The 17,068-nt window shown below is 31.7% G+C and overlaps 1 protein-coding gene across 1 annotated transcript in view; it reads right to left on the bottom strand.

The window, feature by feature from the left end:
* LOC147073714 (putative inorganic phosphate cotransporter) overlaps positions 1-17,068 on the bottom strand; it is a 95,495-nt gene that overhangs the window by 76,498 nt on the left and 1,929 nt on the right. Inside the window, exon 2 of the mRNA XM_085944198.1 lies at positions 5,254-5,347. Within this exon, the coding sequence (XP_085800324.1) occupies positions 5,254-5,290 (37 nt within the window). The 5' untranslated portion in view covers positions 5,291-5,347. The remainder of the gene's footprint in view (positions 1-5,253; positions 5,348-17,068) is intronic.

The following is a 17,068-nucleotide window of genomic DNA, read 5'->3' as shown; positions in this document are numbered from 1 at the left end:
TGAATCGAAGTCTTTCGCATACAGTAGCAATGTTTTCGCATGAACTGACTGGATGAACATGTACATGTCAGGCTATCCAAAACACTACCAGTCTTTCAATCAGCTTGCGAATACAGCCTTCTGTTGGACAATGATTTCTACCGAATTCTAACCGTAATTTTTGCACTACCTACGACGGTCAAAGATTTGCCATTTTCGTTATACACAAATGAAGTAGTTTTCCAACATTCCTTTATTCCATACATAATTTTCAAAACACTTCTGAGAAAATATATTATATATAACCAATAGCAAAAAGCACATAGGCCACTATGCTAAAGGCGTCATACTTATTTGCGACAAATTTTAACTAATATACTCTCTGAAGCGTTGTCCAAATTGAGCTACTATTACCGTTGGGATTTTGTATTTCAAATCAAAGTAGGTATTACTTTAGTTACTCCATTCAATGTATTAAGGTTTTAAAACAGGTCTCTCAAACGAAATAACAAAAGTATAATGGACATTATATTATCTAATAAAAAATATTATAGGTAGGTATAGGTATTTCGTTCTACAGCGACACTGTTGTACGCTAAAAACGATTTGCAGTTGTGTTGGTGTTCTTTGGTAGTATTGACACAGGGTGTGCATGAAGAATTACGGTAAATAAGCATATTTTTATGACTTATTGTTTTAATAAAATATGGAATAAAAATGCGTACATTAGGACATAGGTACCTATATATTATTTACTTGTAGTGATAGCTACAATTCAATGAAAACATCGTGTATTGTTATTTATTTAGTTGTGATTGGGAATATATAATGTTTTGGAATTTATGAATTAGCCTTAACGATATCATTATCGTTATTTAACAGATTAGTTATAAATTTATAGAGAAATAAACAATTAAAGACAATTATAATACCGTAAATACATAATTTCGTTGGCAATGTGTTTTAATTATACATATAATCATTAGGACTTCGGAGAACATGCATGCACATATGGCATGTTTATTACCAGTGACTCTCAATAACAATAGAAACTACACCCTTTCCTCTCCTGCACTGCACGCCTAACCAATGGGTGAGAATGTAATGATTGCAGGCGGTTCTAAATTGAGTTTTATTACATGCATACACACAAATAATACCAAAACAGATGCGAAGCAATTTTAGCGTACAACAGTGACTCTGTAGAGTGTTTTACCTATAATATATAGTATATTTTTTCAATATTCAGAGTTTTGTTTAATATAAACCATATGTTATCAAAATCTTTAAGCACCAATCATGTTTTTAAGTGCATATTATTAAAATCTGTAACTAAGCCATTTCGATATGATAATTCGATGATATATTATCATATTATATGTTAGCGATTTAGAGTTGCCATAAAACATAATATAAGTACATTTTAATTATAGATTACGATTTATGATTTATGACACTTTGATGTTGCCATAAATCATAATGCTACTAAGCCAAGAATGACGTAGATTAAATAAATTATACAATAATTGATAAGAAAAATTATCCGATATATTTTTAATGTATATCTACATTATGTTAATTGCATAAATAGTATTTTAGTCTAGACCCGGAGTTCTATTTATTCAGGAAATTCTTCAGAGATATAAATGTATATTTTCGGTTAAATAATAATTATTATATTACAATATGCATTTCGATAGTTCAATAGGGGAGCAACTCATAAAACCTTGTTCCAAGATAATGGCGTTTGAATTTTTTGCAGTAATTCTCATTTTAATTTTAAAGCCTTGATTTCGATGAAAGTGTATGTTTTTTTTGTGGAATTTAGTGGAATTCATCAATACACAATGAAATTGTACATTTTAATGAAGAATTAACAAATAAATTTGATTATATAACGGAATTACTGATTAATCTCAGAAAGGGTTATTCGATTTTATGACATATTAAAGAAATTTTTGATTGTTTTTTTGCTGAATTATAAAGAGAAAATTATTTTACATCGAATGGCATTCTTAACTCAAAACCTTTAAATTTTGAGTTGTTCCCCTATTGAACTGGGGGTATCGATTTATTAATCGATGACTGTTTTGAAAATATCAAAGTACATAATATACGGAAAGAGAAACCGCGACGTCTTAGAAATGAGGGGCTTTGAAACAAAAACGGTAGTTTCCATTTTCGTAAAATGTTGGCGAGTCGTTAAAAATGTATTAGTGGCGGAGCACATTGCAAGAGGCCGGACGAAGCGCGCACGGCGCAGGAAGCCTAAACGGCACATGCTTTACGCACTGCGGTGTGCCCAAAGCAAGTGCTTTTTATGTCTCTTGCGTCACGCGCGCATCTCACGGCTACTCGCAGTGTGATTTGGCCCTTATAACCTATCTTATATTATTAAGTACTTATAATTTCTGAAAACAGTACTTTTAAATGTTATTTGTATGTATACTAATAAATAGGTAATGATTACAAGATAAAAAGAACCTTTTATATACAACGTTTTTAAATTTTCTGTTGAATCATATAAACTTGACTTGACTAACTTAAACGATCAAAAAAATTTGTACTTGATAGAAATACTGAATAATGAAATGTCATTTCATATAGATTTCCATAGTAATGCACGCATATATTATTTAACACTTTAGTTGCTAGGACCCGCTAGCGCCCACTTATCCTGGCGTCCAGTTGTTCCAGTACCATTGTTACTTCTCAAAATGAAATCTCTAATAGTTTTGCCACCAAGATGATTAAAATATATGTAAATCAATTATAACAATCGACGACACTATCAAATTGGTATCTGAATCGTTGTATGTAAAGGTTGCTTATAATAACTAACGATTGTGTAATTCGATTATAATTTAATTACTATCAAAAAAATCATTTTAATATGCCGCTCGCTTTTCTTACATTATTACAAAATTTTATAATTGAATTAAATCCAACAGGTAAAATGGATGGAAACTATACATATATACGTGATTAGTATTGAATAATATCGAATTATTTTTAGTGATTCGAGGATTTTTTTCATCCTGTTAATGTATTTTAATGAATGCATTACAAAAAGTGCTTTAAAACGAGTTGGTTCACTAAAATAAAACATCAAAATATTATATTTATAATTTTGTTATGTATTGCTAATCGAAATCATAATTATAATGTTATAACGAGTTTGTAGACAGAGTGGTGTTATAGTAATCGTGCCATGTGACTATTTTTATATTAATAGTATATCAAATTATAATAAATATGCTAACAAAAAACCACAACTGGTGTGGCACATCAGCTGAGACACGTAAAATAATTTGTATTCAAATTTTCTCTCCATTTCCTATACTTACTTAATATATAATTTTACATTTTCCTCGCCGAAATTAATTTGCACTGGAGATGGAAGATGCGCAGTTCCAATTTTAAAAATATTATTTTGATGTCGATGACAGATAAGTAAAACAAATGATAGCACCATTTGCAATACGCACTGAAAAAAACAGTTATTGTTATTAATAATTAAACTATACGTGTATAATAATATTTTGTCTATTTTAATGGTTCTTTAAAATAATGGTGAACATTTTGCGAAACTTGAAAAAGATTTATTGGAAGGTTTTTAAAGGTACGAATATTCTACCCATTTGGGTGATTTCATTATTTTTATTATTAATAATATCCCATTCGCTGTGGACCTTTTAATTTTTATTTAATTGTCACGTTTAAATAACATGCTAATTATATCTAATGACCACCTGATGGGTAACGCACGGGTAATGTTCTTTTACTTTCATTGGCAGTGGTAAGCAATATATGATGGGATTGGGTAGAAACTTTATAGGGGCACTTTTTACCACCATTTTATATGAGGCACTTTCTAAAATAATTATAGATGCGAGCATAATATAGCTCGTAATACTATTAATGGGATCTCCACTTAGTATAGTAATTAATATAATTTTTAAACATCAGTGTTTATATTATATATTTGTGAAGTTATCAGTAATTATTTCAGGACAGTTATGCACAATCTTTTAATCAATATGAATTATTCATCCATTTTCTAATATTAAATACATTTTTTTAGAAACACCTACTACAAAATATATGACGACAGGCGGGACTTTAATCTGCATCCATTGGATTCCTGCTAATGTGCTTTACCAAACAGTGTCACCCGCGTCTACCAAATTAACTAGTATTCATACATCTGCGCATCTATTATATACACAAGACTACTATCGGCAGCTATTGAGGGTAGTTTTTCATATGTTCATATCAAAGTATTATAATTGTTACACTATATTAGCCGTCTACTCTAAACAGTCAAAACTGTCTAACTCGTTCTAAAAGTTAGCACAGCTAAAACATAGCATTTACTGTAACAATTACAACTACCTTTAACCTAACTACCTAAAACTTCGATACAAAAATATGAAAAACTACCCTCAATTGCTGCCGATAGCGGCCGATAACAGTATTCTTGTGTATATAATATATAAATCAGATGAAGGGCCACATTAGGAATATAAAATGAACGGCGGTCCGGAAGTAAAATACTATTTCAGACATAAATTATTTATTTTATTACCATGAAAAAGGAATTTCAACATAAAAAAAATAAATGTTTTTCTTACAGCCAACAATTTAATGAAAATAATGAAACTTTTTACATTATTTTTATATATCAGGTATTTATTTTGTAGTTGAGATTCTTAAAACTGCTTGTAAATGTTCATCGGTGATGCTTGATCGTACAGAGTTTTTATTGATATTCATAATTGAAAATGTTTGTTCACATAATATTATGTAGGTTAATCCCAACACAACGAACAGTTTTCGAGCAGAATCTTTAAGTTGTTTGAATTTGTCCGAATTAAGAATATTTAACTTTTTCAGGAATACGATGAAAGGTCGCGCCCCCCAAATAAAATACTTGGCGGACCGTAGTTTGCCCAGACCTGCTCTAGAGTTTAGATGGAATAAAATTGTTGGCGATGCTTGCAGTTTCAGTGAGGATAATTTATCCGGTAAGCACTGAAATGCTTTCAGATTGGTTTTCGAAATGTACAATTTTACGGCATACATTTCAATTACAATTAACTCAATTGTACATTTTGGTACCTACTCAAACTTGACCCATCGTGAAGCAATCTATATAATATATGACAATACCAACTGATACACTCGTTCTATAACTTATTGTAAACTATTTATCACAAAGTCAATGATAACTATCTTGAAAATAAATCTCAATAATTTAATTGATTAACTCACCAGGCTTTTTGATTTCGTCGTCCACTTTTTTCTCCATGATTTCAGATGTATCCTCACAGCTAATTGACTTGTTTCCACTTCACTTTATGTCCCACTGGAAAATATAAAAGATAACGTACTTGTAAGTATTTCAATTTCATGAGGTAGGTTTTAGCAAATTTGAAGCCCGATTGGAACATGCGCTGATGCCCATTGGCAGGTACGGGGAGTGAATAGTATAATATTTTCTCTCCACAAAAAGCGGTTAATATTAAGCTAAGCAGTCCATTACTTTTTTATTAAGTACAAAAATTTACTGGCAATTTTGATAACATGTATATAGAAATTATAGGTAGGTATTACATTTATTGGATTGTTTGTCGGAAAAATCATTCATATTTTAGTTTCTTCAGTAGGTATATTATATTACCTATATTCAACAAATAAAATTGTAAGATACCTGAATACTCGATTGCCTTTAGTCGCTAATAATATTGGCTAGATTTAATATCAGTACCCCCATTCTTTGGAGTTGTATAAAAGCATAATTGCCACTGTCAAAGTCATATCGTGAGAAATCAAATAAAATAGATGCTGTAGTAATTCTAATACTGTAGTAATGTAGTTTATACGAACGTGTGAGTTCTGAGTGTTATAGATCTTAGAATTTTTAAAATAATATAATTTAAGTGACTAAATTGAATGATTTGGTAATGGACAGTGGTGAGTTTGCTTGCAACTTTCGGTTAGTGGCTTCGGAGTTTGCATCTCAACATTCGTACGTTATAAATTAAACCATTGTCCGCCCAATTGGCATTGCCAATGGCAAGCTAGTTCTGCACATCGGGAGAACAAACAACCGATGCCCCCGATTTCTAAGATATAATAAAATAATAGTTATCATAAATGTAGTTTATAAATTCTAATTTGCTTTCCTCAATATTTGCTGCAAATGTACATACATCCTACATATTTTTTATTTGTAAGTACGTTGTTTGATTTAATATATTGTATTTTGTAGTTGTTATTAATATTACCCAATATAATAATTAATTCATTATTCTGATATGTTCGTTTTATAAAGTGATTTACATATTATTATAATTAACTAGCTGACCCGGCAAACGTTGTTCTGCCATATAAATTATTTCTAGTGAATATTTTGGTTGTTAAATAAAAAATAAGGAATGTATCGTAAGTGTGTGGGGATGGGATATATGACAGAAAGAGGAATAGAGCGCTGTAGACGATGACCGCCGATAAAAACAAAAAAACATCAACCATTCATTTTCTCAATTCAAAATGAGTAATGATGTTCATAATGAATGAACTACCTGTGACAGGATCTCGTTGTTTAATGTTTATGCAATATCCGTCTTGTCCCTTCCAGAAAATTAGCGGATATTGGAGAACGTCATATGAACGGTGTGTGTCAGCGATGAACTCCAGATTATTGTTTCTTCTTCGAATCACGATTTCTCGCGTCGATGTGCGGTCGCCAACCATGATTCCAGCAATGTCGTCAACAACAGGTGCATTGAATCGACGCACGTGCTCTCCAGCTGGTGTTTTATCAGGATTGATGACAATAGCGTGATTGTCACTTTACAATTCGTGCATGTGTGCTTTGAAGAATTTCAATAATTCATTGTGCTCATTCAACAGGGCGATGCGCCTGGCATTAGGCGAATTGAGGCTATTGTAGCCGCAACGTGCATCCACATGATTGATGTCCTCACCGCCCATGAAGTAGATTTGTAAAAAATTATGTGGTTCGTTTGACATTGGCAGCAATGAGCCTACTTTGTGGTATACTTGGCCTTTGATTTTGAACGTAGAATGGAATTGTTGACCATTTGCCGCAGTATTGTGAACTATTTCTGTTGCTCCGAACGAAGTCATTTGGAAGCATGAATTGAATGTGCGAATGGACTTCAGGAACAGGTTTGAATCTGGAACCGTGCCGATGAGCAAGCCGTTCAATGGTTCTGGTGGTATCTCAATTTCTGCTAGTTGCACTTTTCCTGATGCGCAACACATCCCGGCTGACTCATGTTTGAATTTGAGCGCATGACAATGGGGACATTCTTTGTCCATAGCACCAATCAGCACTTTCGGATGAGCGGAATATTCAATATCTGGCTCGTACTCGAATGCGAGACGAAGGAACGAAGCGGATGTAAATGTTCGATGTACTTGTTGGCGTTGTCGGCCATTTGCTCTGCATGTGTTAACTACGAACCGGCGCGCTTGGCTCCGTTCCAATTGTCGTTGTTGATTTCGTTCAGCTCGTGCCTCTTGTGATTGAGATGCACGCAATTGCGACATGCTTACATGCACGTTTTTGTTATCTTGTTGGATTTGTTCGTCTGTTCTTTCTGCTCTACTATTTCGCATGTTTGTTGCTTTATTCGTTCGACGGCCCAAATGGCCCCCCTTGCGTCTTGCTGGCATTGTGCACTGTAATACACGCACATAAAAATAGATAAATTAAAATAAATCGTACAAAATTTTGCACGCACTGCGTTGTGATATGCAGAATGAAATGTCAAAATGACGCGACGCTTCTCTTGAATTCTTCTCGGATGTAGCGCCATGTGTCATTCAACAACATAAATAATTTCGTTCTGTTTGAAATACGAACGACGAATAAATTTGTTCATACAAAAATAATAAAATCGCGATTAAAAAATGGGAGGGTAGGGGTAGGAGAATGAAAATTTGGGGTTATAGGTATTTTTTATGCCAAATAATAAAAAAAAATACAAAAAAAAAAATTGTCAAAAAAAATAAAAGAAAAATTTTCTGGATAGAGATACCCTAATCATCTAGCGGTATAAAATATACTTGTTGACCTATTCTCATACCTAACAAATATACATACAAAAATTCATAAAAATCGGTCGAGCCATTTCGGAGGAGCTCGACCACAAATAACATCGTGACACGAGATTTTTATATATATAGAGATTATGTTTGTCAATTTTATAATTTTTTCAGCAACTCACGTAAATCCATAAATTTTACTCGTAACTTTACCTTCACACCCACCTGAATGATTATTGGAGAAATTTACGGAAAAGTAATATTATTACAAGATTTTCCTTATACCTACTATATATATATATTAATTTATAGGAAACTCTATTATGAACTGAAAAAGGTTAATATCGACAGTGATTCTGAGAATAATGTAAACACGATGGCGATTTTTTTCCAACAGGAAAGTGTTGCAACTTCAAATGTCACCATTACGATTCGACATTGAAATATAATCTTATTGATCTTTGAGTGTTTTTCTCCTTCTAGGTGTTCTATAAAATTAGAAGTGTATCCTCGATAAATCAAAAATTAAAATAAAACCACGATACACATTGTACCAGTGGCGAAGGGTGACTTTTGGAAAGAGGTAAGCTGTGGAGATCAGAGAAAAAGAGCACACTTGTCAGGTAACTTACGGGAAATAAGAAGATAATACTTACGACATTACTACTGATGAATAGGTGCACACTAATGACAACGACACACTGGTCATAGGTTTCACCGCTGAATTTGTCAAATTATTTAAATCACTTATGGCAGTAGAATTCCACGCATACTTTCTTTACCAAACAATACGCATCGCCAACAAAAAAGTTTGTTTAATGTATAACTGCCAGTTAAAAACAAATATTTATCATTTATAAATTGTTGTGAAAATGTCTAATATAAGTTTTTTTGCTGTATTCAAATCTAAATGAACCCTTGGAAGGTCAAGCTTTGATAATTTTTAAATGCAATCGTTCGCACATTTTCTACCGGGACACTACACAATTTAATAAATACTTATATATTTAAAGCACTGGCGAATGATTTCGGTACAATATGAGATAATTTATCCACATTCACAGTAACACAATGAATTTTGTATTATAAAATAAACCTTTACCACCGCTTTGACATGTCAAAATGACATAAACTGTGAATAGGATGTTATGTTTGTCTATGACTGAAGTAACCTAAATAATAATCGCGAATTAATACAATATTTATTTTTAATAACAATTTATAAATTATATGTGATCGAACACAATAGTTGTTATTTTTTTTAATCATCCTTATTATTTATTATTTGCTTTTAAAGATAAGCAAAGACAATAAACAAATCAACATTTCGAATAAGCTTGTCTGTTAACGCTTCTGAGTCTCGAACAAAAACCCAGGCATGAAGTTGGCAACTGAATTTTGATAGAAAATTCGGCTTGGATTATCGTTGAAATAATTCTAAAAATAGCACTCACGTTGGAAGTTCCGTCATTTATTTTTGATTCGAAACATGACTAAATTAAAAGCTCCACTTATAAATAACGACGATAGATGGCAATCAATATTTTGATTATAACCTACAATGTCCTACAATATAGATATTTATTTATATAAATTAAATACTTGAAAATAGAAGGTAAGCTTTAAATAATCGCTTAGTATGGAGCCTTCGCCACTGCATTGTACCCAAAAAAACCATATAGGTACTCCGGAGACAGGGGAGTTTTTAGGGGAGTAGTCATTTTGTAAGGTGTTTTACTATACCCAGATAATATATTATATATATATATATATTTAAACAAAATGTCACTTGGTAAGAGACATTATCATTACACTTAGTGAATATTAATTAATGAATTATTATGAATATAGCTTGTAATTAAAATTAATGTTTTTAAATTCCCAAAATATATTATTTTATTATTAGAAAAAATACCAAATGGCAGTGCCACCTGTACAACTTTTTGCCGATGCGCTTAAGAGGACGTTCTACAGAATTGGCCTTGAGAATTGAAAATATGATTTTTTAACATGTGGTCCATAATATCTGGTCTACTAGTTAATATAAAAAGGTCGTGTCAAAGTTGTTTGTGTTAATAAATTTGCTCTGTGACTGATCCGACTCATATTTCACATTTATTTCATCAGGGCTGTCGAAGACATAAATCATAATATATATTTATAATTTTAAATTTGTATTTATAATATATATTATTTAAGTTTTGTGCACCTAATGCCGGGTCCACACTGGCAACAAGTTAATTTGCTGGCAACCTCGTTAGATTTTACGATAATTATTGTAAAATTTCTTAAGCAATTATGGTAAGTATCGTAAAATTTAATGAGGTTGCCAGCAACTTGTTGCCAGTGTGGAAATGGCTTAATATCCACTGTGGTTCACGTAGTGGCATGGACCTGGGGTTAGCTAATTCAGGAAGTCAACACCCATGATAGAATTTTTTCCAGTTTTGGTTGCATTATATTCCAAAACTCTTCTGTAAAAATCGTTTCCGAGTTTATAAATGGAAATTTCTCGGTGTACATAGTAAACAAACCTACGAATAAAAAAAGACAAAAAGGAACATACTGATTCATCGCAGTAAAATCTGGTAATCAAATTCGCCATTTTGAAAAGCGACGATTTTGCGTAAACAAATATCACGTGGTCTGTACCTGTGCGGCAAACTTCGAATGTGTTTGTAATTTTGTGCAAAGTGCGAATGTAATGTTTTCAAATAATTGATATGGATTAATTATACCATCGTATTATTTTCTCGAAATCATAAACATACTATAATAGTATTTGAGTATCAACCTATGTTCAATTTGAATTGGGTTATAATAATAATATACCCGTATATATATCAATAGTATGTTTGCTACAAAATCCACCCAAGTTATCAGTACGTACTTGCACAGGTTTGATTAAAAACCATGATGAAATTAACATTTAAAAAATATGAATGCTTAATATTATTTTGACAGCCCTGTTTTCTGATCGGCTTCATCTCGCAGGTGTTCATAAAATAATAATAATTCTCCGCGCGGCAGAAATTATCAGTAATAATATTAATATTTCTTGAAATAAAATCTCCGATGATTAGTGATTTTTGCGAAAAGATCGATTTAAATTGACGTAGTTACGACGCCGAGGTCCTTTTTATACTGAATTATATTTGAACGGCGGGCTCTTCAGCGGGCCCATAATAATACCTGCTATTTAGCAAATAATATTAATATTTTTAATATCATAAGCAAAGTTCAGCAACAATATTCATAGCTAAATGTTGCGTCGATTTGAATACCAATACGTGTGAGCGAAATACATACAAACCAGGGAACTTAGAAATAATGGGAACTGAAATATCTAACGGGTAAGGAGAAGCAGGTAACCGATCTCGAGTAAGAAAGAATACGGGATAAATTAAAACACGTGTCAAGAATACGCCATACGTCGAATACTGACAACTGCTCTCGGTGTATGCATTGACGCTCATTTAATAATGGTGTACTACACAGACTATTGCACGTCTATAATGCGTGGTTTATTTTTGTATAACACTCACACATTCAAAAGCCTGCATCAAAATTTACTCTATTGGTGCATAATATAGCCTATCGGAATTATATTTATTATTTATTTATTCTGTTCTGTGGCTACGCTGAATTACAGACAGACATACATACAGGTCAATCAAGGCAGATAAATAATATAATGACGTGATGTAACTGTACTGTTTTTTACTATTTTAATTTTTTTAATTTAAGTTTATAGACATAATATATAATTCTGGCGTGTGTCTGAAACATCATAAAACTTTGTAATAAATGAATATATAATATGTTATTGTAAACAATTTTATTTAATTAGGTACTTAATTAATTAATTACTTAATTATGTAGGTACTTACGTGTTATTTTTATATAGCCTAGCGTTTTTTAATGGTAATAATTTCAGGACATTATTAAGTATCCAGCAGTTTGACGTATCAATGCTTGACATATTAAAATTTAAATATTCATTTGGTTTTATATTAAATTTAATGTCCATAGTAGTTTTTTTTTTAAATATTGGTAATATTTACACATTCCTTATGTCATGGAAAAAAATCGAATCAACATAAGTACATAATATAAAAATATTATTAAAATTTATGTTTATTTTACGATAAGCTATAGATATAAAAAAACACTATTTGATTGATAAGTAAGTAGTTTAGTTTAAAAAGGTATACTTATAAGTTTATAACGAACACATTTGACTTTGATATGAACCTATCCCCTAGAATAGGTCGGCAAATTGGAGCTCGCGAGCCATAAGCGGCACTCTGATATGCTTGGAAATATCGAATGTAAAAATAAAACTACGTATAAACCAAACTTCTCTCATAAAAATAATGTTTTAGTTAACGTATTCTCCATATAATATAGACAAGGGTATTGTTCAAATGCAAATGCTGTAGTCAATAAGGAAAGAGTATGAAGCTCTCCTGCACCTGGTATTATCATAATATGGATCAGAATGCTGGGTACTCAAACAAGATGAGAGAAATGGATATCTTTGAGAGGAGAGCTTTGAGAAGAATCTTTGGGGCTATTCAAGAAAGTGTCAATTGGAGATCCATGTATAATGAGGAGCTGTACGCACTTTGTGGGGGTAAAAAGATCACGTGGCATATGAAAATGCAGAGACTGCGTTGGATAGGCCATGTGCAAAGAATGCCGGAGGATATACCGGCTAGGCGGGCGATGTAAGCAACCGACGGCCGAAATTGAGATGACTGGACTTCACCACGAGAGATTTAAAAATGCTTGGTCAAAGCAACTAGAGAGTGTCAGCGCTAAATCGTCCAGGATGGAGGAAGTTTTTGAAGGAGGCCAAGACCCACCAAGGGCTGTAGTATCATAAATGATGATGAATGAAGCTTTATATTTATACGACTGGGTACTGAATAATATAAAAATCTGGAGAAAGAAAAATGCAATAACGCAAGCGGGCTTAATAAAAGATTATACAGAAAGCAGACGCAATGATTTGCAATATGGGAGGCGATTCTGGTAATAACGTAGTATTTCAATACTTTTTTTTCCGACCATAATACTTTTTACGACCTAATAGGATCATATGGACCTCCACAGAGTAGAGGTTCGTATTAACAGATTTTGTATTTTACGAGAAATGGGTGTCAGCCATTTACTCAACCTATTAGGTCCATACCATGACTCACATACAAATTGAAAAACAATGTGTGTAATTGCCAGACCCAGGATTCGAACCTGGGACCCACGGCGTGATAGTCCAACGCTTAAGCCGCGCGGCCACCGTGGGTATACTACCCCTTCATTTAATGATATATATTATATGACTTTTGATAAAACTAAATAGTTGTGCTTCTCATATTTAACTTTTCTGTCTAAAGGTTTACCAACCCCTGAATTCGGAGTGTATAAGTACATTTAATTTCAAACCATACTAAAAATAAGAGATATGGGGTTTTTTAATACTATTGATTAGATTAGAGGTACACATTTGTTTGTCAACATTTTTATATTATGATGTTATGTATGTACCCACCTTTAGATATTAATAAAGTAGATAAGCAGCTGGCATAACATCAAGTTGGTTGAACATAAATGAATATTGCTCAGTTAAATATTATATTAAATTAGGGCCGAAATCCCGAATGGCCAAAATATTGAGAAATTAAATTTGCGGATGCGCTTATAATAGGTAAAATACATTCAAACAGACTGCCAAATCGGGTAGATAACTTTCTATTCAAAATAAACTAAATATTTCTTCTAAAAATAATACTATCTATATTATATTATTATAATGTACTCGCTGTAAAAAATACTATAACTCAACCAAACAATTTTGTTTCTACTGGATTAATGATTATATTCATATAAAATGTTTTTTTTTATATTCGGGTGAATATTGTTGACAAATTTAATAATATAATAAAATTTTATTTCTGACCTACATAATTATGTCACGTATTATTTATATTATATAAATCTAGCTGCAATATTTTAATGAATATTTTTCTCAGTTATGAGGAAGATTGAAAATAAAGATTGAAAAAATTCTTAGAAAAGTAACTATAATAATATAACTGCTGTGTGCATTTTACATATTATTTTGAAAGTATAAATACAATTTTAAACATACATAATTTGAAAACATTTCATTCCTAGTTACTATAAAAATCATTTTTAACCCGACGGGACTTGAACCTGTAACCACTGAGTTAGCGCCAATTTGCGTTTTCCAAATAAGCTACGGGAATCCTACTTAATTACAACAAATTTAACCAATAGTTCTTTCATGAAATTGCATTAATAATGTTGGCTATCGATTTTCGTGTATTAAATCAAGGTACGTAGGTATCAATTAAATGCCTTACCTAATTATTACTAACCGACGTCCAGATTTCTCCAAATTACGTTATAGCGTACTTGCACTTGCTAATAGTTTATGTACAATTTTATTTTACGAGATTTCGGCTTTCAGGATTTTGGCCATTTGGGATAAATTATTTTCATCTTTAGTATTTTCAAGGTACCAAAATTCGATAAAAACCATCTGGTATATTATATACTTTATTTTCTTTATTATTTATAATGATGTTATGTCAAGCTTCAATCATGGGTGGAAAATATCTATAAAATATAGTTAAGGTGTAGTTTTAATTTATTTTTGAGTAGTGGCAGTATATTATTATTGCACACGCAGTAAATTAATGGATAACACATACCTACCATTTCCTAAACTGTGGGGTTTGAATTTTGCGGCTGACATTGTGTGTTTATTCAAAGACTGGAGTCAATTGGTTTAAAAAATGGTGAATAATCATTAAGTATTAGTAAAAAAAAAATGTGAAGTTAACCTATGGAGTATGAGGTAATTTATATGAAGTTTTTATTATTAAAGCTCTGATATACCTATGGCAGATTGCATGGAATGCCGCCGGTGTCTTGTTGTGAAAATGAACGTAAACGAAAAACTGCACGCTGTAAATGTCAAAACTTTCCTCTAATTATAGTTTCTAGCAGGCCCGGTTTTAGGGCGATTGGACCGATTGGGCCCAATCAGGCCTCGCATTCTGTGGGGGTCTTATGCCTTAAGTGAAAAATAATGTTTATAAATCGATAGATTAACGTTGGTTTAAATAGCTATCATATATTTTATTAATTATGTAAAACGTGAAGACGTAATAAAGTGTGCAGTAGAATCATAAAATTCACGAGAAAAATGAGTAAGTATATACAACGTGTATGTAATAAAGCTATTCAAAATATGAAATTAAAATTGAAAAATGTTTCTAAAACACATTGAAAATAGTTTTTTCAGTGCCTTGGAAGATGCACTGCAAAGTACAAACCGATACTATTCGACGAATAAATGTGACCAGTATTTTGCTATTTTTTAATACTAGTTTTCTGTTAATTTTCTATGACTGAAGAAGCGAGGAGTAAAATGTTTGAATAATTGTGACTAATTTGCCGATAAACTGGTAAAATAAAACATTTTCTTGATTCAGTGAAACGGCAAATAATTTTCAATTATAGGTGGACGTAATTTCGCACGCGTTGCCAATCGGAGAGCGATAGTTGACCTGTGAGCACGTCAATTTGTTTTGTGATGGCGTCTTAGTAATATATTCTTAAATCGTGTAAAGATGACTAAAAAACGTTACGCATTTACTCGAAAAAGAAAACATGTCAATTAATATATTATTATTATTACTAATATAATAATAAACATAACATTAAATTGACGCATGTTGAATTTTTATGACAAATTATGTTTTGTTCGTCACGCGTCGTTTGCACAATCTGCGCGTCGCGTAGTCACCATATTTTTAGACCATGCCTCAGCTGAAGTATAGCCTTAAGTAATTCTGATTTTAAATTGTTTTGTAATCGGTAATTTGTTGATAAAAAATTTATAAAATACAGTTTTCAATTAAACCAATCATACTGCTAAGGGTAACCCGTACTGGAAGGAGGATTAGGGAATATAATGTTTTTTGAATGGAAAATAATAATTGTGGCCCATACCTAGGGGCCTCATGCACATGGTCCAATTGGGCCTCGCACTTTCTAGGACCGGCCCTGTTTTCTAATCTATTTACGCACGTGCTTGCTACACACTGAAGTTAACTACGGTCGTGACTCTGCCTTTAACATTGTTTAGTTTAGACTTTAGTGTATAATTTTAGAAAATCTAATGAAAACATAAGATAATAAATCCATTAGAATATTATAAAGAATTAATACTGTCATTCATTTTTTAAATGGATACGACGTTTTCTTGGTGATAATAATTCTAAATGATTTATAATATTTATATAATAATTCAGACTGATTAGTCATAAATAAAAAATAATATTAAAATCAATGATACGCCTTTTCCGTCACGGTTAATCCCAGTTAACTGATCATACGATCTCATTAAATCAATAGATTTCTGTATTGATGGAACAATCAACGAGACTGAAATGCGCTAGTTTTTACGGGTATCATTAGGTTTTCAACCCACGAGATTTGCACATACGGTAAATAATGTATGTTTTTTCAGTGTGTGTTTGATTCAGTGCAAGGTTATTTGATCTGTGGACACATAATAATTATATTATGCTTAGCTCAGGAACAAACATGATAGGTAATCACTTTGTAATGGTTAGTTTTGTTTAATAAATAAATACCGCAATGCAGCAAACGAAAGAAAGCACTTTGTTAAAAGACTTTTGATTATTTTTAGGACAAATTTATTATTATAGGTAATTTTAGTTTAAAATCTGTAGCTACTTAAATCATTTTCGACAAAAACGGACTTCAGACACACTGCTTCTGGGGTACAAATATTACAGTATTATTATTTATAATAATAATTATTATATAAAGGTAATACCTAATAGCGGTTAAGTTAGTATACACACAATAAATATTATATTAATTTAAAAAAACACGTTGTTTAGCGAATTCTGAAAATTCATTGTGATTAAAATAGAGACATATATTG

Source organism: Rhyacophila brunnea, unplaced genomic scaffold, assembly GCF_057557595.1.
Source record: "Rhyacophila brunnea isolate RB1 unplaced genomic scaffold, BYU_Rbru_1.0 scaffold_17, whole genome shotgun sequence".
Taxonomy (NCBI): Eukaryota; Metazoa; Arthropoda; class Insecta; order Trichoptera; family Rhyacophilidae; genus Rhyacophila; species Rhyacophila brunnea.
Note: the sequence above shows the minus strand (reverse complement) of the source record. Positions and strands in the feature narration are given on the sequence as shown.